The 27,088-nt window shown below is 41.7% G+C and overlaps 1 protein-coding gene and 1 long non-coding RNA gene across 6 annotated transcripts in view; both read right to left on the bottom strand.

Moving 5' to 3' along the window:
* Nucleotides 1-420: 420 nt before the first annotated feature.
* Nucleotides 421-27,088, bottom strand: part of LOC139570958 (glutamate receptor ionotropic, delta-1-like) — a 448,588-nt gene continuing 421,920 nt past the window's right edge. The window contains exons 13-17 of one of the 3 annotated variants that reach the window (XM_071393334.1): nucleotides 23,984-24,179; nucleotides 21,321-21,487; nucleotides 13,339-13,579; nucleotides 12,002-12,173; nucleotides 421-1,715 (exon numbers count right to left, since the gene is read on the bottom strand). In XM_071393334.1, coding sequence (XP_071249435.1) covers nucleotides 1,303-1,715; nucleotides 12,002-12,173; nucleotides 13,339-13,579; nucleotides 21,321-21,487; nucleotides 23,984-24,179 — 1,189 coding nt within the window. In that variant the 3' untranslated portion in view covers nucleotides 421-1,302. Of the gene's footprint in view, nucleotides 1,716-12,001; nucleotides 12,174-13,152; nucleotides 13,580-21,320; nucleotides 21,488-23,983; nucleotides 24,180-27,088 lie in introns of all 3 variants that reach the window. The other 2 variants (XM_071393332.1, XM_071393333.1) reach the window with 2 other exon arrangements.
* On the bottom strand, nucleotides 2,820-11,924 carry LOC139570959 (uncharacterized). Of its 3 annotated transcripts, none has more exons than XR_011674203.1 (6): nucleotides 10,084-11,924; nucleotides 9,630-9,955; nucleotides 8,657-9,494; nucleotides 8,385-8,551; nucleotides 8,175-8,293; nucleotides 2,820-8,071 (listed from the first exon to the last, which is right to left on the bottom strand). It is a non-coding gene; the product is annotated as an uncharacterized lncRNA (long non-coding RNA). The 3 variants fall into 3 exon arrangements; XR_011674204.1 differs by having other exon boundaries at nucleotides 9,815-9,955; XR_011674202.1 differs by having other exon boundaries at nucleotides 8,657-9,955.

The following is a 27,088-nucleotide window of genomic DNA, read 5'->3' as shown; positions in this document are numbered from 1 at the left end:
GTCCTCAAAGATGTCAGGCAGGCAAGAAGTGGCGACATCAGGTGAGAACATTTTAGCCAATGAGAGGGCAGATACGAGTGTGACCAAGATGCCATAGATATAGGACTCATCTTTGTTTATGTGCCATTATAGCATCTGTGATAGCATGGAAAGCGCCATTGAGGCTATCTCCATTTTAAAGTCGACAATTTTATTAATCATTGGCTGATTGCTCCCAAATGTTGGAAGCCCTCAACGGCAATGTCCATGCTAAAACAGGTTATATCCATGATGAGCCATACTCGATTTTCAAAATTTAAAGTACAATAAAACATTCTATTTTCGTATACCTAAAATGCCTAATATTTAGAATGCAGGTTTGGGTATTTGGACACGGCCACTCACTCATACATGAAAATAAATGAAGGATTACAAAAGCGACGTGGTACAAAAACAACAAGTTTTTATCATTCTTTATTGTTTTCATATGAAACAAATCAACTCTTTCCACTGTCTTTGAAGTATCTTTTCATACATTTCGTACATTCATATAATGTTAATTTGAAAGAAAACATCTTTGAACTTGGCACTTAGAAAACAACCAGAAGGAATTATCACCTTAATTAATTTAGAACAAATTTTACAAAGCCATTCAAACAGTAATTTTTTGTATAATTTTGTATGTTTTTTAAACCCAACTTAAAAAATTGAGAATATTCAAAATACAGTTTTTTTTTCTCACCTCTTTTTGTCCATACTTACAAATATGTACATGAAAGTCATTTTCCTAATTTTGTTTTCCTCCATATTTCTTCAGCGAAAAATTAAATAAAATGCCAGACATATTTATATTTTCTCTCACCTGTGACGATTGATCCTTTAGCCTATAGCTCACCACAGTCAACATGAGTCCTGATCTTGTCCACATTCTGATTGGGCCCACATTTTCAGACATGGGTCTATGCATTGTTGACCAGATTTCTTGGTCCCTCCCTGTATGCAAAATATTTAACAAAAGCATATTTCCAAATAATATATCTTTTTTTAATACACATATTGATGCCAAAAGTCAATGATTCCAGAGGGTGGTGTAATGATGACTTAAATGGTTTCACTGTCCAGATCCGTCTACACTTGTAAGATAGCCATCTGCTCACAATCAGATCACAAAACATCTTTCCATTATCTACACCTGTCAAAAAATGTGGGCACAATCAGAATGTGGAGGAAAAAAGATGCATGTTAGAACCTGGTATAAATGGGGCTTGAGTGTCTGTGATTGCGCTGAGGCTGAGTGGTCAGATTGAAGTCCCATGGCTTACATCAATGGCTTCTGGATTGGTTCTCCCAGGCCCTGATTTGTATGACTTTGGCATTGGTGTCTTGACAGGGCTCTGTTGGCAGAGCCCCCCGTTGGGCGCCCTGTGTTTGCAGCGGATAGAGGGCATGGTGGCGCTGCTGAGGGGTAGGGGGAGGGTTCTGCCAGTGCCCCTGCCCAGTGTCCTTCCTGCTCCTTGTCCCTCCTGGAGGAAAGTGGTCACAGAGACCGACTCCCTGTGGTGGCCCAGGTAGTGGTCCCGTGAAGGCAGGCCTTCCAGGGACTGGCTGGGCTGCATGCTGCTGATGTCCAGGGCAGAGATCTCGATAGATTGGCCCGGCAGCTGCTTGTGCGCCATGTCCTCGTCCAGGAGGCTGTTCAAACGCTGGTGGACCTGCTCTAGATTCACCTCTTTGTCCTGGAGAGAGAGAGCGAGAGAGAGTGGAGGAGAGAGAAAGGGAGAAAGATACACAGAGACATAGGTTATTAGTGAGGAGAAGTACAAGAAAAGTGAAAAAGGAAGAAGAAGAGGGATTGAGAGGGGGTAAAGAAAGGATTGAAGGAGAAAGAAGCTGTGATGAGCAATTGTTTGATTTAACATGGTTAATTCTCCACATTGTTTACATTACATTTCCAGTTGGAAATATATGGAACTTGAATGTTGATTGACTTCAAATCAATATTATTCAAGGAACACTGACGTAAAACCCACGTCAACACTATGCTGCAGTCACAAGCTGCAAAATTCAAGCATAATGGTGGTGAGACATTACCTTACAACAAAAACTAAATGATTTCATCTGAAATGTTTTATTTTAAGCATGTATCCACAATTCAAATGAACTATTACCTTCGTTCAGTACACAGCAAATTTGCAAGTGTTAATTTGAACACTCGTCCAGTGTTTATAAAGGTACTTTATCAGTGTTAATTTAACACTTTTTGTAATGCTAATATTGAAACTCTCTAAATGTTAAGATATACTACTTCAGGTGTTGTTCAAATGACCCATGGGAGTGTTTTTTCAACACTCATCCAGTGTTAATTTGAACACTCGTCCAGTGTTTATAAAGGTACTTTATCAGTGTTAATTTAACACTTTTTGTAATGCTAATATTGAAACTCTCTAAATGTTAAGATATACTACTTCAGGTGTTGTTCAAATGACCCATGGGAGTGTTTTTTCAACACTCATCCAGTGTTTATATAGGGCCACTCAGTGTTAATTTAACACGTTTAGTGTTCATATTGAAACACTTGGAGTGTTAAAATATAACACTTCAGATGTTGTTCAAATGACCCATGGGAGTGTTTTTTCAACACCCCCAGTATTAAGCAGCAACACCTTTCAGTGTTGAGGATCAACTCTAGAGAATGCACCCTGTAGCTGAAATGACACCAGGAAGTGCTAAATATGCACACTAGGAAATAACAATTTTGTCTGATTTTCTCCCACTCAAATCAAGCCTGCAAGTTGAAAGCGAGTTAAACAGAAGCAATAAAGGATTTGTTACAAGAGTAGTGACTCTGCTTTGTTTCATTTATTTAGTTCACAAACAGTGCATCACAGGCACATTAGAATGAAAGAGGTGCATCACAGGCACATTCAACTTAAATCAGTGCATTACAGGCACATTAAAATGAAAGAGGTGCATCACAGGCACATTCAATTTAAATCAGTGCATCACAGGCACATTAAAATGAAAGAGGTGCATCACAGGCGCATCACAGTCAAAACAGTGCATCACAGGCACATTAAAATTATTTGCAGAGTTGCTATTTAAAACAAGTGGAAGCCCTCTTAAGACTAGGTATGCAATTTTCTTGACAAAGTTGGCAATAATCTGACTATTACTCAATCATGTCTAACAAAGGAACAACATAAAGTCTCTCATCAGCACCATAAGCACTTTGAAGGATAAAAGGCTTTCAGATCATCAACATTGACAACAACTTTGTTAACAACACTATCAAACACAGAGAATGCATGGTAATGTTCACTGAAATGATCAGTATGCAACTTGTCCAGCAATAGGTATACAATATTGTCAACCACAAAAGTCTGGCATTTCATGCTCCATCTTACTGCAAACTAACAGTCCCTCTCTGTACTCGTTGCCATCCATCTTAACCCAGCTGGTAAAGTAAATGGCTTTCTGCATAGTGACCTGAAGTGAGGCTGCCAACTCCTCACCACCAGTAAAATCACTCAGAGAAAACGCTTTCATCGGTCAATACTCTGTATGTCGCAATGGTGATATCTCCCAGTGATGGCCTATAGCAAATATGTGTTTTTTGGCAAGGGACTTAGTAATATTCTTGAAGTTTTTGATGGTGTTTTTAAAGAGTTTGTGCTTTTCCTCAAACCTCATGCTCCACATTATGCAATAAAGGATTGATTTATCTTAAGCATGCTGGGTAATGTATCATAAAGTTATGTTTGGGCATTATCGAATGCTTCAGATACAGTCATGCCCTGGCTAAGAAAAGGGGGAAAAAAACTGTTGGTTATTTGAAGTAAGACGAGCAGTAAATTCCAGTTGTTATTTCCTGGTGGAACATCACCCAAAATCAAGTGAACGTTTCTCACAAGACACAGAGTTTGAATATAATTAAGTGCTATGCTATTTCCACTGTTCTCTAGATTGTCTTTAGTTGGACGGTTTTTGTGCTCCAAATACCCATAGTCAAACGAGTAGATTCTAGAGAGAAGCGCACGTTTTGAAATGAAGGGGTTATCCATAGGCATAACTGACAGAAGAGCTTGTTTAATTTGGGAGTGCAGCCCAGTAGTAAGCTCTTCTAAATCACACACTACTGTTGACACACTATTTGCAGCACCACAAGTTAGCAACTTGTCAACGATGGAGGGACACATATCTTTAGCAAGACTGTAAAATAGCGCCGGTAAGTAAAATGGCGCCGGAGCAGAAGGCAGACGTCTTACGTGCCCCCAACCGATTGTGTTTTTTTGTTTGTTTATCTGTGTTATTTGTAACTTATTGTTTTACTATTGTTTTACTGTACATAATGTTGCCGCTACCAACTCTTATGACCGAAAATAACTTCTAAACATCAGGACTGCGATTACTCTCCACGGACTAGTGGAATCCTTTTTCTTCTTTCAGGACTCTGACGAGCCCGAGGCGGAGGATATACGGCTCCCTCCGGAACAGGCCCCAACCCCAGTGATCTGAGTGAAGAGGAGGCGGAGAAAGAGAGGCCGGAGGGCGGGCTGCTTTCTGAGGAGTAGGAGGCGATCGAATAAACCCCCACTCCCCTCAATTCTGCTCGCAAACACGCAATCTTTGGACAATAAAATTGACAAGTTACTGGGAAGATTAAACTACCAACGGGACATTACAAATGGTAACATTTTATGCTTCACGGAGTCATTGCTGAACGACGACAATATCAACATACAGTTGGCTGGTTATATGATGTACCGGCAGGATAGAACAGTGGCGTCTGGTAAGACAAGGGGCGGCGGTCTATGTATTTTAGTAAATAACAGCTGGTGAACGATATCTAAGGAAGTCTCGAGCTATTGCTCGCCTGAGGTAGAGTTTCTCATGCTGAGCTGCAGACCACATCACCTACCGAGAGAGTTTTCATCTATATTCTTTGTAGCTGTTTACATACCACCACAGTCAGAGGTGGGCACTAAGAAAGCATTGAATGAGTTGTATTCCGCCATAAGCAAACAAGAAAACGCTCACCCAGAGGCGGCACTCCTAGTAGCAGGGGACTTTAACGCAGGGAAACTTAAATCCGTTTAACCTAATTTCTATCAACATGTTAAAAGAGCAACCAGAAGGAAACTAACTCTGGACCACCTATACTCCACACACAGAGATGCATATATAGCTTTCCCTCGCCCTCCATTTTGCAAATCTGACCATAATTCTATCCTCCTGATTCCTGCTTACAAGCAAAAAATAAAGCAGTAAGCACCAGTGACTAGATCGATAAAGTGGTCAGATGAAGCAGATGCTAAACTACAGGACTGTTTTGCTAGCATAGACTGGAATATGTTCTGGGATTCCTCCAATGGCATTGAGGAGTACACCACATCTGTCATTGGCTTCATCAATAAGTGCATTGATGACGTCGTCCCCACAGTGACCGTACGTACATATCCCAACCAGAAACCATGGATTACAGGCAGCATCCGCACTGAGCTGAAGGCTCGAGCTTCCGCTTTCAAGGAGCGGGACTCTAACCTGGAAGCTTGTAAGAAATCCGACGAACCATCAAACAGGCAAAGCATCTATACAGGACTAAGATCGAGTCGTATGTGGCAGAACCTTTAAACCATTACAGACTACAAAGGGAAGCTCAGACAAGAGCTGCCCAGTGACACAAGCCTACCAGACGAGATAAACTACTTCTACGCTCGCTTCGAGGCAAATCACACTGAAACATGCATGAGAGCACCAGCTGTACCGGAAGACTGTGTGATCATGCTCTCCGCAGCCAATGTGAATAAGACCTTTAGACAGGTTAACATTCACAAGGCCACAGGGCCAGATGGAATACCAGGATGTGTACTGCGAGGATGCACTGACCAACTAGCAAGTGTCTTCACTGACATTTTCAACCTCTCCCTGTCCGAGTCTGTAATACCAACATGTTTCAAGCAGACCACCATAGTGCCTGTTCCCAAGAACACTAAGGTAACCTGCCCAAATGACTACCGACCCGTAGCACTCACGTCTGTAGCCATGAAGTGCTTTGAAAGGCTGGTCATGGCTCACATCAACACTATTATCCCAGAAACATTAGACTCACTCCAATTCCCATACCGCCCCAACAGATCCACAGATGATGCAGTCTCTATTGCACTCCACACTGCCCTTTCCCACCTGGGCAAAAGGAAAACCTATGTGAGAATGCTATTCATTGACTACAGCTCAGCGTTCAACACAATAGTGCCCTCAAAGCTCACCAATAAGCTAAGGACCCTGGAACTAAACACCTCCCTCTGCAACTGGATCCTGGACTTCCTGACCGGCCGCCCCCAGGTGGTAAGGGTAGGTAACAACACATCCGCCACGCTGATCCTCAACACAGGGGCCCCCCAGGGGTGCGTGTTCAGCCCCCTCCTGTACTCCCTGTTCACTAATGACTGCACGGCCAGGAACAACTCCAACACCATCATTAAATTTGCCGATGACACAACAGCGGTAGGCCTGATCACCGACAATAACGAGACAGCCTATAGGGAGGTGGTCAGAGACCTGGCCGTGTGGTGCAAGGACAACAACCTCTGCCTCAACGTGATCAAGACAAAGGAGATGATTGTGGACTACAGGAAAAAGAGGACAGAGCACGACCCCATTCTGATCGACTGGGCTGCAGTGGAGCAGGTTGAGAGCTTCAAGATCCTTGGTGTCCACATCACCAACAAACTAACATTGTCCAACCTACTCCTCAGGAGACTGAAAATATTTGGCATGGGTCCTCAGATCCTCAAAAGGTTCTACAGCTGCACAAACGAGAGCATTCTGACTGGTTGCACCACTGCCTGGTATGGCAACTGCTCGGCTTCCGAATGCAAGGCACTACAGATGGTAGTGCGAACGGCTCAGTACATCACTGGGGCCAAAGCTTCCGGCCATCCAGGACCTTTATACCCGGCGGTGTCAGAGGAAGGGCCTAAAAATTGTCAAAGACTCCAGCCACCCTAGTCATAGACCATTCTTTCTGCTACCACACGGCAAGCGGTACCGGAGTGCCAAATCTAGGTCCAAGAGGCGTCTAAACAGCTTCTACCCCCAAGCCAAGAACATCTAGTCAAATGGCAACCCAGAATATTTACATTGCCCCTCCCCTCTCCATGCCACTTTCTGTTGTCATCTATGCATAGTCACTTTAATTAACTCTACCTACATGTACATACTACCTCAACTAACCGGTGCCCCCACACATCGACGACTCTGTACCAGCACCTCCCTGTATATATTGTTATCTTTTTACTGCTCCTCTTTAATTACTTGCTACTTTTATCTCTTATTCATATTTTTTTTAAACGGCACTGTCGGTTAGGGGCTCGTAAGTAGGCATTTCACTGTTGTATTCGGCGAATAATAAACTAATAAAATTAGATTTTATTTGACTGTCCATTCTTCTCAAAACAATCACTTTGAGTGTTATCATGTGGGACACCAATGTCACCACCCATTTGTGGAGCTTCTGACTGGACTGGAGAATCGGCAACATGAGAGGGCCCTTCTAAGCATCAACCAAAATTGACCAAAATACTTGACCAAAATTCTTATGAATACTATTCAAATGTTTTCAGAAACCTGAGTATGTTGAAAACTGCTGTCTATAACCATCTTGAACACAGATTAGTCTGAACCTGGTGGAGGGATAGAAGCTATTCTCAAATGAAATATCAATGAATGGCTGTTTCTGTGCAACACTCGACAACAAAAGCACCGTAATATACATTTATCTAGTTAAGAAGTTTTGTCCACAACTATCACGCTAGGGGTCTCTCTTGTTTTGTCTACATCAATGTTGTAGATGGTTGTCTGCACAAATGTGTAGAAGTTGACAAGCGCATCATCATACATCAGGTTAAAGACAAAGTGGGCTTTTGAACAGTTCATCAAACGCACACAGACCACTAGTTGCCTGTCAGGGAACAAGCCTCTTGTCCACCACAATGTAGTAGTTGTCAATCTTGCTCTGTCTTCTTCTGACGGCAAGGAGGTATGGCTGTTGACCATGGCTCACATCAAGATGGGCTTCAATGCTGCAGCATGACTGCGAAACACAAAGGGTCTTTTTTAAGTCACTCTCCACATGTTAAGATAATGAAGAGACAATCCAAAAAAGAAATTACACAACAATTACTGTATCATCTTACCTTTTGAAAGTGCACTAGTCTGCCCACAGCATCACTGGCACTGATCTTGGTGCTCTTCCCTCGGGCTGGTGGTGGGAGGAGATGAAGAAGCAGCAGGGAGGACATATCATTGTCCCAGTCTGAGCGCAAGAAAAGGCAAACACCCCAAATTACATAAAACAATATCGCTGAGTTTGAAACATTGCACTAACCACGAGAGAATCCACTTACTGGTTTCGCTGTCATTCTCTGGCAGTTTTCAGGAGGCGACAGAAATCAGTGGTCGTAGCCGGGGATTTTGAAAATTTGATGACTTTAGGCTTCAATACAGTGTCCAACTTTTCAATGAACTTAGAGGTTGTTTCATTGTCAAACATCAGCAAAAAGTCCTGATTCACCTAAAACAAAGTGGATCAACTCAACTTCATGACCAACACAAAATCATGTTCTCAATCAGACAAATAGCCTGTAGTTCTGATTGCAAGATATACTACATCACTCACCAATCCTTTGATGTCCAGAAACCTGGGAAAGACTGAGGATATCTGTGCTTCTGTCTGGACAATAAACTAGCTCCAGGCGATACTGAAACCTCCATCTTCTGATAGATTTGTTTTTCATTGGCCGAGTGGACAAGGAATGATATGGCCTCCTTGCAAGCATCACCAACAAGCTGGTGGTCCAGGTCAGTCTTCCTCCTATGGGTTGGGACTCCCGACTGGGTGGGGGGGGTCTTCCTTGATACCATCCTCAGACAATAATTCAGATATCCTTTGCCTGTGTCAGGATAATAGAAGTGTTCCTTAGATGTGGGAAAAGGAGACCAACATGGTAGTCAAATGGTTATTATTTTTAGACTTGATTCTATGACTGTTTGATGCCTTTCAGTCCACAGAACAAGTGTCAAAATATTAAAGCAAACATGCTCTACCAGCACTTACATAGCCTTTGACGGAAAAAGGATCTGTCAAAAAAAGAAAGAGGGTCACATTTCCAAGAGCATAACATAATTTCTGTTGACGAGTGGGAAGCCTCCTGCCTAAAAACAGTAAAGCATACACACGCTAAACATGTTTAACCAAAGTTTTGTTGAAGAATGTGCTGTATCTTTCTACAGTCTCATAATGATGCCAAATAACATGAATGTATAGTTTGATTGTTTTGATCCATTGTTTGTGGCCAGATTGGCTAATGAGAAGCTTATCAATGCATCTCTTGCATGTGCCTGACTAAGATGGCAATCTTCTCTCTCCTGGCTCTGTGGTCCAATGTTTTGGGTGTCTGGTACTTTTCTAATATGTCTTACCCATCAGGTCTGCTAGTCAAGGCATCTCGGACCATCTATTAAGACAAGAGAAAAGTTAAACCATTTAGGGTTGTTTTATGCTGTCGTAATCTCCATGAAGACCAAACACAGAAATGGGATTATCAACATCCAATATCAGTAATGGCTAAATCTCCTGAGGTTGTTTTGACCTTTTAGACGGCCTTTCTGGAGATCTCAGGTCTAAATCACTTGACGACAGGGATAAAGTGTCTATGCACGAACTGGATGTCAAGACAGCCGGCAGGAAAAAGTCTGAGCACAAACAATGGATCAAGGCAATCAATCTATACATTCATGTTACTTGAAATCATTATGTGAGACTGTAGAAAGATACCTTAATCAAGATATTTGATTGTGAGGCACAGGTATGAACTGGCCTCAATCAGGTCCAGCAGGACATCCTCCTCCACCTCCGTTTGTGAATCATCAACAATGTGTATTTGTGCTGCAGAGGGCAGTCCAAACCTATTTTGGACTACAAAAAAAGAGAGACTAATCAGAATACAGGGAGATAAGCCACCTAGGGGGCAACATAATGGGTCTGAACCAAATCAAGCCCAAGTGTTCAATTAAGAAAATACATCAGACAGTTCATATATTCACCTTGATTAATGAAATCTCCATAAGAGAAACCAGGCTGCAACTTCATGAACTTCTTGCATTTTTGGTATTGGACCTTCACCAACATGTTACTCTGCACTCCTGCAAAATGCAAATACACACAATGTCATATTTAAGTTAAATGTGGTTGCAAACATTTTATGGTAAAGCTTTACATATAGAAACAATCACACAAAATTCCCCCTTATACCGTCTCCCCTTTGTCTTCCCTGCAGTGGATCAACCATTTGTTCCAAATGCCACTTTAATGATGTAACAGGTTTCTACCTGCCTGCGGATCTGGAGCTTGGCAAGGCAATATTCCAGTGAAATCAACCAACCAACCAAACTAACTAGCTATCTAACTAGCTACAAATAGTTACCACCACCGCTCAAATCTATTAGAAAGATAAACTGGCCAATACATTTCAAGCCGTATTGGCTTGAACACAATGTCTGATCTGTGATTCACAACAAGCACACACACCATAGACATGTTCATCTAAATGGCCGAGGAAAACCCTACCACGTCTGGCCATATGCGCTAGATAGCTAACGTTAGCGCTAAGTTACGGTTGAGGTCGGTGTTGTAGCTAGCTATATAGCTAGCTAGCTAACAATGTTTTTGCCAGACAAACATTCTTAGTTATATGCGTTTTGAAGAACAAATTAGTAGATATTAGCCAGTTTGTAACCTTCACTTCCTGGCTAGCTACATGCTGCACCAAACAAGGCTCAAATTGATCACACTCGGTCACAACCCAATTAACACCATGCACGTGGTGCACCGCTAATGTTAGTTGGCCTTGTGAACTCAACACGCACATGGTTGAAATCACCTAACGGTACAGCCTAACTCTGATCCTTTTGGATTTTGATAAATGTTCTCAAATCTAATTGTTTGCTAATTTTAGCGAACTAATGAAGTTGAAATAAAGTTCCCGCTAACATTTAGCTAGATAGCTAATTCATCTAGCGCTAACATTAACTAACCACGTTACCTAGCTAGCAACCGTCTAAATCTAAAGTTCGCTGATGTAGCTATTATCTATAAACAAAGATCTCGACCCTTCACTTAGCCGATATAACAAGTTTGGCCACCAGCTAACTTGTTAAAAAATATTGTAAAACATGAACATATTACTTACCTTACACTACTGCACAATTCCAGCTGCCCTTGCACCATCGGCAATACGATGAAAAGGAAGTTTCAAGTTAAAATTGGAAGCTCAATCAACACTGCTCACTGCCACCGCCCAACCTCTGTACAGTAACTCTCACCTGGGAGTTATATTAGCACAGAGGGTGTAAAAATAACTCTTAAATCAACACCTCTTAACACAACTAATGTAACACCAAGAAAATGAACACTTGTTTCTTTAAATAAATGTTTCTATGGACAACAGATGCTGTACCTGCAGCAGACTACTGCATGAAAAGCATCACATCCTTATAGACGGACTGGTTCAGATGGGTATACAATGTCAATGCATCACACTTTATGAGACAAGATAGACACAATGTAGGAGACAAAGACCTAAAATCATTTAAAGAAATCATTTTTTGAAAGTCTCTATATTTTTAGTCGTTCACTACTCCAAAAGATGCAATTTGGAGTTGAGGAGCAGCCAAAAGTGCCCAAATAAATGTTATAATAGGATTGCGCAGAAAAATCTAGTGCACCGGAAAACAGCCAAAAGTATGGCCTCCTAGCTACTTCTCCTTCCTCTCATTGTTACCAAACATTTCCCATGCATCCATTCTGTTTAAATCATAACACAAAGACGCCAAACAACAGAAGAGACCATGGAGTAAGACGACCAGTGAAGCGATACATTTCTACTCCTAAAATCGCCCATGCCCCCCCCCCCCCCCCCCCGAGCCCCATACAGTACCCCGTATATCTCAGGTCTCTCCTGACCTGTGTCAATAGTCTCTGCCTCCTCCCAGTCTCCCTCTCTGTCTGTCCACATGTCACGCCTGCTTTCCGGTGAAGTACTTGTAATGTCACGCCTGCTTTCCGGTGAAGTACTTGTAATGTCATTATATGTCAATGGACCAGAAACCCGTTCCAGACTGTTGACCTTAGTGACCTGCATAGGATCACAGACAATCATACAGTACGTAAATAACCAGCATGGCTGTGTATCTGGACATTGACATATAATTGCAAAAACACGTATAGGGCATATTTGGACTGGGTACAATTTACTGGAAATTGTTGTCATATTGTCTACATACGCTGTAGCTGTCATAAGTGGTCTTGGTAGCTCAGTTGGTAGAGCATGGCGCTCGTTAACGCCAGGGTAGTGGTTCGATTCCCAGGATCACACACACAGAAAATGGATGCACGCTTGACTAAGTCACATTGGATAAAAGTGTCTGTTAAATTACATATATTATATAGTGAAATAACACCTGTCATTGAAGAACATGATAGGTTAGGACATCCAAAGACGCATTTATGATGGAGTATTACACTAAAGGACATTAAATGGGTCATGTTTAATAAATCACTCAATAATCTAATGCTCCATTAATCATATATAGCCATCATGACAACAGTTTTACATTAAGTCTATTATTTTCTGTGGGTCTTACTGCTTTATTGTATTGTCCAATCAAACAGACAGCGTCTTGTTTGCTCACACTTTAGTTTAGGGATCCATGTCAAGCCTTTTATGTCTGTACACCACCAGGGGCTGCCCAGTCTCTAGCAGGATGAAGTTGCGTTTAAGCTGTTTGGAAGCAGTAATACATGGATGGATGAGCTAAAGAGAGCGTTTGCATTGACTGAGGCAGCAAATATCTACCCAGAAGTGCAATGTTGTTGAATTAATGAACCAACATAAATGTTGTCATTATTCATATTCTTGTAGTAATCATTATTGCTATCCATGATAATGACTCACTTTTAAGCAGAAACAAGCAAAAACAAGCAAGTAATTGCATGTTTAAGTATCTTAATAATCCTTCAAAGGCTCTTTTGAACTACAAAAAACCCAACCCCACTTCTCTCCCACTAAAAAATGAAATGAAATGATCACATCAATTTCGACTATCAGGGCACACCTATAACTGGGTGTACTGCAGCTCTACTAAATCAGGGCTGGCGTCTGTGCCTGGATCCATAAAGTAGAGTGTGGCAGTGTCATCTCTGGGCAGGACCGGGGGGCCCGGGGGTCTGGGTCTCGGCCGGGGCCTAGGGAGGGGCCGCGGTGGGACCAGGCCCTGGATCGGGGCTGCGTTCTCGGTCACCTCTTTGGGCTGCTCACGCCGGCAGCGGTTGCTGCTCCACCAGGTCTCCAGGGCGGCCACCAGGCAGGCCAGCAGCAGCCCTGCTGCCAGGATGCAGAAGACCCCAGCGAAGCTTTGGAGCCTCAGGGACCTGCCCTCTGGCTGGGCCTCCGAGTGGCTGTCCAGGTCACAGCGACCCTTCCTGGGCCACCACTTCTGCTTCAGGATGTCCAGGTCCCCTTTCTCCTGCAGCTCCAGGATCCTTACAAACACAGATAGAGGAATTTTATAGTTCTGGGGCTTCACTGAAAGCACTGGGGTGGGTACTGTGCCAGAGTGAATTCCCATTCAAACATTAGTGATAGGATTACATTAAATGGAGTGAATTAAATTGGACTCAGTTGTGAAAATGTCATATTTCTGGTAGAGGAGATGTTCAATTAATGTTTTTAATGTGAAATATTACAATGTAGAGATGTTATTGTGTCATAAAACCAGGTGGAGTTAGTTATATGGTACTGGCTTAAAGTTAAATCAAACTGGCCATAAGAGAAGATGAATAACAGTCCTTTAAACTAAGACTGTGGGCAGGAAAATGTTGATTCTTTCAAATGAATTGGTTTTGAAGTGAGTTAAACAAGCGCTGCCATCCTGATGATGAAAGGCTGAACAGAGCCCATTAGTAATCTTACAGTATGGATGAGAATGGATATCGGAGAATGATGGCTGATGTGGCTGAAAAGTGAACAAAGGTAGTGATTCTCTCCCAACCGAGAGGATGGCTAAGCACAGGGTCATTATTTAACCCCCTTTACAACCACACACATAGAGCAACATAAGATACTGAATTGTATATTCACACTTATGCGTAATCCCCATTCAAGTTTTCCCCATTTGGTATCTGTGTCATTCCACGAATAGAATGCCTTTGGATAGTGTAATTTTGTAAACAAATTATATTTATTTAACCAAATTTTAACATTCTGACATGAAGAGCACGCTCAACTTCATAACAAACATGTTTCCCCATCTCCAGAGGTAAACAAAAACAAATAAAATACAGACTATAAAAGGTGACAATTAAAGTGACAGGGTTGACCATAACAGGTTTGACGATTTCATCTTAAATCAGCTATAACTCCACTTATGACAGGGGGAATGGAAGCTTGTTGTGAGCAACAGGAAGGGGCAATTGACCATTCACTAAGCCCCGCCCCCCTTGGTTACTGTTGGTTACTGTTACAACCTCGGACGACATTTTCATGGGAAGCCCAATTCCCCATTCAATCACTTGCGAAATCACATAAAAATTATCTCAAACTGTGTTTCTACACAATGAAATTAAACAGACTACCCCTTGTTGAAACTCTTGAATATGTTGTGGTAGCCTGTCATTACAATTGCTTCACAGGAACATGGTAAAATTATTTTGTAGTGTAGCTAGCACTGAAGGCTCTGAATTCACTGTCACCATGCAGTCAAAGCTATAACCACTTGGAGCTAACTAGTGCTCTCAAATTGTATATTGAAGTTGACAGCAGATGGGGTTAACATTGCTAACTTAGCTAGCTAACATACATTTTGAGAAAACAACGTATATTAACACTCAGCCTGCCGGAATTCTATTACTACTAGAATGGCCATGAAATAAATTCTAACCGTTGATATTTCAGTTGTATAAATGTTCCATAATAAATAACAAATTGCTAAATGAATGCATGTATTATGTTAAAAATGTACATTGTAATCAGTCAGAAAATGTGTTGACTGTAAATACTGAAATTAGATGATAGTGTATTTTCTGACTGTAAGACAATAGTTGCCTGCCCAGCTGGCATGTCCAAACTACACGTAAACTATATTGAAACTAATTTCACATTGTCAAAGAGAATAAAGAGACTGATGACCTGTGCAGCTGACATTGACAGCATGCATTGACAAATAAGCAAGGAGCTTACCAAATAGCACTTCTTACATATCCTCCTACAGAGGTCCAGTCAGGCCAGATGTTTTGATTGTTATACCCTATCAGAAAGAGCAGATTCCAAGGACTCTAAACTATTTTTGCAACAACAACAAAAACTCTACAAATTGCGCGGATCGTCTCTGTTTCAAAACATAACTTTTATCTAGAATAACCGTGGCTCTGTGCATTCCTCATGTGAGTAGGCTACTGGTGACAATCAGCAATAGTCATTTGGGGAAATTATCCTTTCTATTTTCTTCTGTTACATTCCATTTTATTCTTACTGTAAAATATATGTGTGCTGACTGTGGTAGAGCAGGGCCTGTGATGTCTGCTAAATCAACAAGTTGATTTCATTGGCATGGTGCAGCCATAGCCTTGGCTACTAAGCACAGACCTGGATTAGGGTTTGGCTGGGGTAGGCCATAATTTTAAATAATTTGTTCTTAACTGAATTGCCTAGTAAAATAAAGGTTAAATAAAAAAAATAAAAAATACAACTCAAAACATGCTATTCTGTTTTTTTATGACCTTTCGAAACAAAATATTAATGGATTTCTTTGTGATTGTGTATATTAACACCGCTCCTTCTCCGATAGTTGAATGTGCCGTGCCCAGTTGATAATCACCCCTAGAATTGACTTGAAACAACAAAAACTACACAAGTGTACAAAACATTAACAACACCTGATCTTTCCATGACAGACTGACCAGGGGAATCCAGGTGAAAGGTTTGTGTCAAGAACTGCAACGCTGATGGGTTTTTTACGCTCAACAGTTTCCCGTGTGTATCATGAATTTTCCACCACCCAAAGGACATCCAACCAGCCTGACACAACTGTGGGAAGCATTGGAGTCAACATGGGCCAGCATCCCTGCGGAATGCTTTTGACACCTTGTAAATTCCATGCCCGGGCGAATTGAGACTATTCTGAGGGCAAAAAGGAGGGTGCAACTCAATATTAGGAAGTGTTCTTAATGTTTTCTATACCGAAACAAATTTCACACATATAACAGCAGATGAAATTAATAAAGTATAGTATGATTGGGGAGAAAGGGGGAGAATGGGTAAGTTGATGAACGAGGGGAAGCGAACAATGCATTATTATGTAATCATCAATTGTGAATGAAAAACAAGGCGGGCCATTCTATTGTACTAATCCATTCTAATTTCAATCTCAAAACAGTGTACCCTGTACCAGTCCACCGGATCCAAGCAGTCTTAGTAGTCTACTCTAGGCCTATTTGGAGTAGGCTATGCAATGAGAGCGTGCATAACTTACAATGACAAAATCAAGACGAATGGATGCACATGCAATGTTGCTACATGGTTAGAGCAGCAACCGAAAGGTTGCAAGTTCAAATCCCCGAGCTGACAAGGTACAAATCTGTCGTTCTGCCCCTGAACAAGGCAGTTAACCCACTGTTCCTAGGCCGTCATTGAAAAAAAAGAACTTGCCTAGTTAAATAAAAAATATATAAAAAAAGATCTGAATTAAAGTGACTCAGATGGCAGGGAAGAAATAGATCATGATATCGCCGATGATTATTATTTTGATTCATGCTGAACGGCTTTCCATATCTGGGTAAGGATCCATATCGGGCTGCAGGTGAGCGAGTGTTGGATAATGTTTAAGATCGGATAATGTTTCAGATCAGATGGTACTGAAAGGAGGAACTCGCCTCTGGCCTGTTGCTGTGTTATACAACATGCTTGACTTGGCCGCTATCAACTCTAAATGTTGTTTAAACAATGCATGAACAACACCATGAGCAGGAGAGACTTCATCATGAGTCTGACAAGCAGGCTATGTGAGAGACATATGAGGGTTAAGACAGCAGCAAAGATTCAGAGCAAATTGCAAACAGCTCCTGGGGAGGAGAAACTGCAAAGTGGGCTGATGCACTCGGGAACAGAACCCATGACACCCGTTTCAGGTGCAAGCAACTTATTTGTGGGAAGTGCTCTCCTCTGCTCTCATCCTTCTAGACCTATCGGCTGCCTTTGATACTGTGAACCATCAGATCCTCCTCTCCACCCTCTCCGAGCTGGGCATCTCCGGCGCGGCCCACGCTTGGATTGCGTCCTACCTGACAGGTCGCTCCTACCAGGTGGCGTGGCGAGAATCTGTCTCCGCACCACGTGCTCTCACCACTGGTGTCCCCCAGGGCTCTGTTTTAGGCCCTCTCCTATTCTCGCTATACACCAAGTCACTTGGCTCTGTCATATCCTCACATGGTCTCTCCTATCATTGCTATGCAGACGACACACAATTAATCTTCTCTTTTCCCCCCTCTGATAACCAGGTGGTGAATCGCATCTCTGCATGTCTGGCAGACATATCAGTGTGGATGACGGACCACCACCTCAAGCTGAACCTCGGCAAGACGGAGCTGCTCTTCCTCCCGGGGAAGGACTGCCCGTTCCATGATCTCGCCATCACGGTTGACAACTCCATTGTGTCCTCCTCCCAGAGTGCTAAGAACCTTGGCGTGATCCTGGACAACACCCTGTCGTTCTCAACTAACATCAAGGCGGTGACCCGTTCCTGTAGGTTCATGCTCTACAACATTCGCAGAGTACGACCCTGCCTCACGCAGGAAGCGGCGCAGGTCCTAATCCAGGCACTTGTCATCTCCCGTCTGGATTACTGCAACTCGCTGTTGGCTGGGCTCCCTGCCTGTGCCATTAAACCCCTACAACTCATCCAGAACGCCGCAGCCCGTCTGGTGTTCAACTTTCCCAAGTTCTCTCACGTCACCCCGCTCCTCCGCTCTCTCCACTGGCTTCCAGTTGAAGCTCGCATCCGCTACAAGACCATGGTGCTTGCCTACGGAGCTGTGAGGGGAACGGCACCTCCGTACCTTCAGGCTCTGATCAGGCCCTACACCCAAACAAGGGCACTGCGTTCATCCACCTCTGGCCTGCTCGCCTCCCTACCTCTGAGGAAGTACAGTTCCCGCTCAGCCCAGTCAAAACTGTTCGCTGCTCTGGCACCCCAATGGTGGAACAAACTCCCTCACGACGCCAGGTCAGCGGAGTCAATCACCACCTTCCGGAGACACCTGAAACCCCACCTCTTTAAGGAATACCTAGGATAGGATAAAGTAATCCTTCTAACCCCCCCCCCCTTAAAAGAGTTAGATGCACTATTGTAAAGTGGTTGTTCCACTGGATATCATAAGGTGAATGCACCAACTTGTAAGTCGCTCTGGATAAGAGCGTCTGCTAAATGACTTAAATGTAAATGTAAATGTAAGTGTTGCAATCAAGTGAAAGTGTTGAAGATTTGTGGTGACTGTTAGGACAAGGGATAACATCTAAATGAGATCCACCTGTTGCACGAAGACACATCCCATACTGTAAGCACGAACGAGGTCACAAACAATGTGTTTAATAAGTGACAATAAACTATTTTGACCTGTCATATCAACACTTATATGCATTATAATGCAATTATAATGCTGATTTTCACTATTCACAAGCACGCTTGGCGCTTATATTGATTTTTAGGCTACAGACATTTGTGTCTTGCGGATTGGGTATTTTTATTTGTTTTGTCTTTATAAAAACAAGCTTTTACTGTGTTTCAACGCACATGCTTTTTGTTTCATAATTGTAACAAAGGCACTCCACAAAAAAACTTTTATTTTACACTTGAAATTATGTTTAGTTTTTTAAAATCATTTTACAGATAGCCTACAGTAACATAAACTAATGAAAATGGGGACAGGTGGGTTCAAGGAAAATGGCTTTATTGACAAAATCTCGTACTATCCCTTCACATAACAGGGTTGACTTTAAGCCTGAGGGACAAATGTAAATGAATCACTAATCACATGAAATAAATAATGCTGTATAGAAATTACTTTGTCAAAGCAACACATAACTAGGGCTTTACGATGATGGTGAAAACTTGGGGAAATTTGGGGGTTAAGTGGGTTAAAATCTATCGAGAAGTCAGACAAACACGAAGTAGGACCTGCCAAATTGGGGATTTGAGAAAAAAAACACATTTTAATGGATTGGCCACAGTTCAAAATTCTTTAGAACCCTCTTCCCGATAGATTAAAATCTGTCTCTGCTCTATTTGTTCGGCTGCCCAGAGAACAAGCTACTCAAGCTACTCATCAATTTCAGTGATGAATGGAGAATGGTACTCATTGTAATAAAGTTTGATCAAAGCTGAATCAATGTCTGCAAGATCACAATGATAGTAACTTATTCACGAAACAAAATATAATAGCATAGTATAACATTACTGTAATATCTAAATTCTTATAAGATTTTAGGATGATTGTACGAATGGTTGCATTTTTCTCTCACGTGGCCAATCCTCAACAGTGTGCCACTAGGCAAAATGTGCTTAGATTGAAACAAAAGGTATGATACAGTTAACACCATCTGTCTTAAAATTCACTCACTGTACATCATTCATAACAACACTGTTCTTTGAAAGAACACTGTACATAACTCAAGATCTAAATGCATATTCCCATGAAACTGATTGAGATGAAATGGTTGGCATGTAGATGCTGCATGGATGTCTCACTGGAAAAACTTGAAGAATTATCATTCACCTTTGACTGTGAGAAGGGGGCAGGGTGACCTCAAAAAGTTGTGCCTAAAGCAGGGCCGGACTAGCGCATTTCGGGCCAAGGGGCACCAACCTCCAGGGAATTTCAACACATTTTGGCATGGGGTAGGAAGAAATATATGCAGTTTTATAATGCAATTCTACACATTTTGTCATGAGGCTGAGAGAAAATGTGCTGTTTTATAGCACATCTCATGCTATTCTTCACATTTTTACCACGAGGATGAGAGAAGTTTGCAGTTTTAAAGCAAACTTCCTGCTATTCTACACATTTTGCCATTGTTTATGACGTGTTCAAATCTGGGAAGCCCCCAGAGTTTTTTTTTTTATTGTTCCCTGTGTGGCCGTTCAGTAATCCGGCCCTGGCGTAAAGCAGAGGTATTTTTTGCTCTGGGTAAGAGGGTTCCAGGGGGGTGGGACAAGGTTGGTACAGGGAGGAACATAACGGGTGGTTACCTTTGATACCGTGTGAGAGGGAGAGGGAGGTGCTTCTCTAACTGGTGGGGGAGGGAGTGACACAGGAAGCGGTGAGGGAGAGACGCAACCAACCAAGCCGACTCGCGTTATATTAGACTAATAGCTGCCATAGCTAGGTTATTCATCATCAAATACGGTCACGTAGTACCTGTCTTGACTGCATCAAACCAGGAGAAGCTAGATAAGCTAATTAATATTAGCTAACTAGGCTAATTGAGGCTGCAGTGCATGCGCTTTCTCATCATACAGTTACAAATAACTCCATTCAGAAAATTAAGTAGCTGCCTACCTGTTGGCTCTTGGTCCTTGTAGCCTATCCTTCTCCTTTATCTTTTAAATTCTGTTGATTAGATATATCCTAACTTTTGCCAAACACGGAGGCTCTATGACTGTAGCCTATCACCGCTGTGATGACTTATGATTGGCCGCCAACAAAAACAACAAGCTACACGCACCACGCTCCACACTTGGGAAAAGTAACAGCAGCAGCATAAATTATAAAATGTCTCTCTCTACTGCAGCAGTCGTGTTCGGATCTGTACGGGGCCTTCCGGACATGTCAGTTAAAATTACACATACCCGTGACAATCACATCTGATCCGACCCAGACCTGTGACATTATTTAGAATTACGGATCAGGTCTTGGGTATTCGGGTACAGGTGGATCTGTGAAGACCTCTAGTCCCAAGGACCTCAACTCGCGTATAAAACAAGGTGGCATAGTACGGCTAAATTAATAGCTATTTATATGTTAAATCCACAAAGTTACAAAAACACACTATTGGAATGTGTTTGTTAGAGCATAGATGTATGGAATCAAACGAACATTTTGTGTTTTATCGAAGACTACACACAATGTTACAAGGAAAAAGGCACTATTCGTGGAACCACCCATCTACAGTACAGAAACATAAATACAGTAGGTGGCCGTTGGGATAAGTTGGCTGGAAAAGGGAACTTACTTCTGGGAGAAGAGGTCTCTGTAGGGGCTGCCATGTTGCAGGGCCAGGCCGTAGCCCTTACTACTCATACTGTTGCCTGTCACCGTCAGGGTGCAGTCATCATCTGTCAGAGCAGCATACTCCACCACAGCCATGTCCCACAGGAAGGCAAAGGAATCTCTCTTGGCCTGGGGAAGAACATAAAAAGGGGTTACATTGAGGGGATAGTGGAACGAATAGGCAAAACAGACATACAGTTGAAGTCGGAAGTTTAGATACACCTTAGCCAAATACATTTGAACTCAGTTTCACAATTCCTGACATTTAATCCTAGTAAAAATGCCCTGTCTTAGGTCAGTTAGGATCACCACTTTGTTTTAAGAATGTGAAATGTTAGAATAATAGTAGAGATAATGATTTATTTCATATTTAATCTATCTTCTTTCATCACATTCCCAGTGGGTTAGAAGTTTACATACACGCAATTAGTATTTAGTAGCATTGCCTTTAAATTGTTTAACTTGGGTCAAACGTTTTGGGAAGCCTTACACAAGCTTCCCACAATAAGTTGGGGGAATTTCTCATTCCTCCTGACAGAGCTGATGTAACCGAGTCAGGTTTGTAGGCCTCCTTGCTCGCACACACTTTTTCAGTTCTGCCCACAAATGATCGAATGGATTGATGTCAGGGCTTTGTGATGACCACTCCAATACCTTGACTTTGTTGTCCTGAAGCTTTTTTGCCACAACTTTGGAAGTATGCTTGGGGTCATTGTCCATTTGGAAGACCCATTTGCGAACAAGCTATAACTTCCTGACTGATGTCTTGAGATGTTGCTTCAATATATCCACATAATCTTCCTTCCTCATGACGCCATCTATTTTGTGAAGTGCACCAGCCACACCTGCAGCAAAGCACCCCCACAACATGATGCTGCCACCCCGTGTTTCACGGTTGGGATGGTGTTCTTCAGCTTGCAAGCCTCCCCCCTTTTCCTCCAAACATAACAATGGTCATTATGGCCAAACAGTTCTATTGTTTCATCAGACAAGAGGACATTTCTCCAAAAATTACGATCTTTGTCCGCATGTGCAGTTGCAAACCGTAGTCTTGCTTTTTTATGTCGGTTTTGGAGCAGTGGCTTCTTACTTGCTGAGCGGCCTTTCAGGTTATGTCGATATAGGACTCATTTTACTGTGGATATATACACTTTTATACATGTTTCCTCCAGCATCTTCACAAGGTCCTTTGCTGTTGTTCTGGGATTGATTTGCACTTTTCGCACCAAAGTACGTTCATCTCTAGGAGACAGAACGCGTCTCCTTCCTGAGCGGTATGACGGCTGCGTGGTCCCATGGTGTTTATATTTGCGTACTATTGTTTGTGCAGATGAACGTGGTACCTTCAGGCATTTGTAAATTGCTCCCAAGGATGAACCAGACCTGTGGAGGTCTACAATTATTTTTCTGAGGTCTTGGCTGATTTCTTTTGATTTCCCCATGATGTCAAGCAAAGAGGCACTGAGTTTGAAGGTAGGCCTTGAATTACATCCACAGGTACACCTCCAATTGACTCAAATTATGTCAATTAGCCTATCAGAAGCTTCTAAAGCCATGACATCATTTTATGGAATTTTCAAACCTCTTGACGCAGGGGTCAGATTTTTTTTTTTTTTTAAAGGCACAGTCAATTTAGTGTATGTAAACTTCTGACCCACTGGAATTGTGATACAGTGAATTATAAGTGAAATAATCTGTCTATAAACAATTGTTGGAAAAATTACTTGTGTCATACACAAAGTAGATGTCCTAACTGACTTGCCAAAACTATAGTTTGATAACAAGACATTTGTGGAGTGGTTGAAAAACGAGTTTTAATGACTCCAACCTAAGTGTATGTAAACTTCCGACTTCAACTGTATTGACTCAGAGGTGTGAATACTTATATATTTCTGTATTTCATGTTCAATAAATGTGCGACCATTTCTAAAAACATGTTTTATTCTTTTAATTATGAATTATTTTGTGTAGATGGCTGAGAAAAAAGTCGATTTAATCCATTTTGAATTCAGGCTGTAACACAACATGAATTAGTCAAAGGGGATGAACACTTTCTGAAGGCATTGTAACTAACATTGTTGTTCATCCAACATGCTTTCATTTTAAGTACAGAAACACAAAGCAATTTACCATTACACCAAGTATCTGCAGAACACTACAGAGATTGCCTGAACTAATTGCAATTAGTGGTTCAAAGATTCCTGAGAGTCAATGACAAGTGTGTGTGACTGGACTCTGTTATAACTAATTTGTTAAATTACTGGAACATTTCTCAGGCTGTTGTGTGTGTGTCTTAGGCTGTGAGATATTCACTTCAACGTAACCATTAACTTCTAATCAGGGAAAAATAAATAAAAAATACATTATTCAATAATAGATTAACAATTCCATTTTCACCCACGCCTCCTCATGAGTAGAGCCAAGTAATTGTCTCTCTACGGACCTCATAGTATGCCCAGCATAGATCTGTTTTTGTGTGTGTGCTGAAAGGTACTTTACCTTGTATAGCTGTATTGATTCAGAATTAAACATCCTCATTTATTCTCACTCATTTAGAAAAACTTTCCTAAGTGGCTACAGTTTTCTGAAATCAATTAGTTTAGACCCGGCTGTCCCTGAGCTCACCTTGCGGATGCCTTCAGAGGTGCTGGAGACTGAGTGTTCGTGTCCGTTGTTCTTGTTGATGGTTCTCCAGAGCTCAGCGAAGGTGCTGTCCTGCTCCAGAGCGTTGGTGCCTTTGGCTCTGAAGTACTCATACACGGCTGAGTCTCTCACTGTTCCGTAGGCTAGGTCCATCTGTTTGGACAAGTCCTGGAATGTCCTGTCGAGGCGAACAAAGGGTATGGGTCACATGGAGGATAAGTAGTCATGTGCTTTTGGAGGTCGCCCTATGCGACCAGAATGATGCATTTGTCAATATTTTATTTTCAAGCATACACAGTACACTGGATTCCCACTACTAGTTCCCTTTACAAATGCATACAAGAAGCAACACTGATCTAATGTGTTAATTCAGGTATTCAAATGTTTTATATTCAGTATAACTTGGAGTACCTCTACATAAATAATAGTAGATCATTGCAATTCAACCACAGTCAAATCTGGCCTTAGCACTTGAAGTTGTGCCTAAGTATCTTTTCAAATCCTCTAACTTACAGGAAAGGAACTAATGAACAAAACAATGCAGAGGTGTTAAGTGCCAAATGTTGATGTCTTATCATAGGAAAATAAGAATAGAATACAGCTGCAGGCAACAAAAAAGAATGACAGAAAGGACACAGTCGGATAACAAAGTAAGCACTCTGTCATGTAGGAACTCTTCCTATACGTGCAATCAGTGAAAGCATTACCATGTCTACCTCTCAATACTACAAGGATGACGCAAGTGAAGATGTCATTGTTAAAGTCATTACTTAATTATTGAGTTTATATACCAGTTCTGGGGTCTATTCGACTAATGGTTTATGATAATATTTTCAGCGTTATTTTCACGATGTTTCACATTGATTGTCTGCATAATTTAAATGTAACATTAATTTGCATGAGACAAAGTCCACTTGATCAATTTATTTAATTTTTAATTTTTATTTCACCTTTATTTAACCAGGTAGGTCAGTTGAGAACAAGTTCTCATTTACAACTGCGACCTGGCCAAGATAAAGCAAAGCAGTGCGACAAAAACAACAACACATGGGATAAACAAACGTACAGTCAACAACACAATAGAAAAATCTGTATACAGTGTATGCAAATGAAGCAAGGAGGTAAGGCAATAAATAGGCCATAGTGGCGAAGTAATTGCAATTTAGCAATTAACAATGGAGTGATAGACGTGCAGATGAGGATGTGCAAGTAGAAAAAAAATAGTTATTGCTCTGGTAGCCTATGGTGCCAATGAAATCTATACTGCCAACAACTAGTCTGGTGCAGCCATCTAAGGTTGCAGCAACTTTATATTCGCACAGCTTCTAAGGACATATAGATCAAGTTTACATAACAAATGTCATGGCCCCATGTCCATTAGTTCAGTTCTTATAGCTCTGCTGTGATATCGTGCCATCTAGTGGTGTAGCGTGGCTGACTTTGAATGCAGGCAGCTAAATATTCTCAAATCCATTGAGTCTATACACCAAATCTAGAGTCAATCTGAATTATGGTTCATGAGAATAAGATGTCAAAAAATATTCTTAGCATTAGTATATGTGCTAACGTGCATTTATACGTACATTACGGCCATATTTGAATGCAAAAAAAAAACCTAGACAAAACCATTCAAATCTGGAGTGAATCGTATGGATGGTTCATGAGGAGAAGATGGTTTTGTGCATTAGCGTTACATATGCAAATAATGAGTTAATAGTTTCCCTGTTTTTTCATAGTACTAAGTTCAGTGAGGTTCATGTTAGGGACATGATAGCGATGACACGTTTCAAGTTGATAGGCAACTGTGGATTGGATTTACATTGGTTTAAATCAGTGGTCACCAACCGGTCAATCGTGATCGACTGGTCGATCTCCAAGGCATTCCTTGTTGATCACCAAACATTTCTGTAAAAAACCCAACGATAAAGTCTTGCGTTGTTATTCAGCACTGTCAACACTTTGTTTAACACTTTTATTAGTGTGTTGCCCCTACTGCAGTTGCAACGAATGACTATAGCAAAGTATTCCGATAAGCTTGCGTTATTATTAGCAGCTTGTGTCTTTTTTAATATCAAGGAATATTTCACTTTCTCTGGTCATAGGAGTAACATGAATTGGGGCATGAGGGAGAATTAATGCAAGACTTGAGTTTTGCCATCAGTTGGAAGACGGTCCCCTTTTCTCAGAGACGGCAAGGAGAGGGGAGAGACGGTGAGTCAGGGGAGGGACGGTGAGTCGGGTGAGAGGCAGCCTCACCGCTGCTACCTCCCCTCAGACTGACCATCAGATGCAGGCCATCAGTCCAGAAAAAAATGCTAATTATTATGCTCACTCAACAAATGATCTATTACCAGTGTGATCATATACCTACATTTTTTAAATATAATTTCTAAATGGTCTGAGAAGAACAAATTTGGCAGGGCAAATCAAGCATAGCCAATATGCAGTGATAATGTATTGTATTTGTATTTATTACGGATGGTCAAGGACAGGATGTTGGGAAAAGCTTGTATTTGTATTTTATTACAGATCCCCATTAGCTGCTGCCAAGGCAGCAACTACTCTTCCTGGGGTCCAGCAAAATTAAGGCAGCTTATACAATTTTAAAAACATTACAATACATTCACAGATTTCACAACACACTGTGTGCCCTCAGGCCCCTACTCCACCACTACCACATATCTATAGTACTAAATCCATGTGTATGTGTGTATAGTGCATACGTTATTGTGTGTGTGTGTGTGTGTGTGTATGCATGTGTCTGTGCCTATGTTTGTGTTGCTTCACAGTCCCCGCTGTTCCATAAGATGTTTTTTTATCTGTTTTTTAAATCTAAATTTTACTGCTTGCATCAGTTACCTGATGTGGAATATAGTACCATGTAGTCATGGCTCTATGTAGTACTGTGTACCTCCCATTGTCTGTTCTGGTGGACTTGGGGACTGTGAAATGGCCTCTTGTTGCATGTTTTGTGGGGTATGCATAGGTGTACGAGCTGTGCGCCAGTAGTTTAGACAGACATCTCAGTGCATTCAACATGTCAATACCTCTCATAAATACAAGTAGTGATGAAGTCAATCTCTCCTC

The sequence above is a fragment of the Salvelinus alpinus genome, chromosome 3, assembly GCF_045679555.1.
Source record: "Salvelinus alpinus chromosome 3, SLU_Salpinus.1, whole genome shotgun sequence".
NCBI lineage: Eukaryota > Metazoa > Chordata > Actinopteri > Salmoniformes > Salmonidae > Salvelinus > Salvelinus alpinus.
The sequence above is the reverse complement of the archived record's forward strand: the minus strand, read 5'-3'. Positions and strand labels throughout refer to the sequence as shown.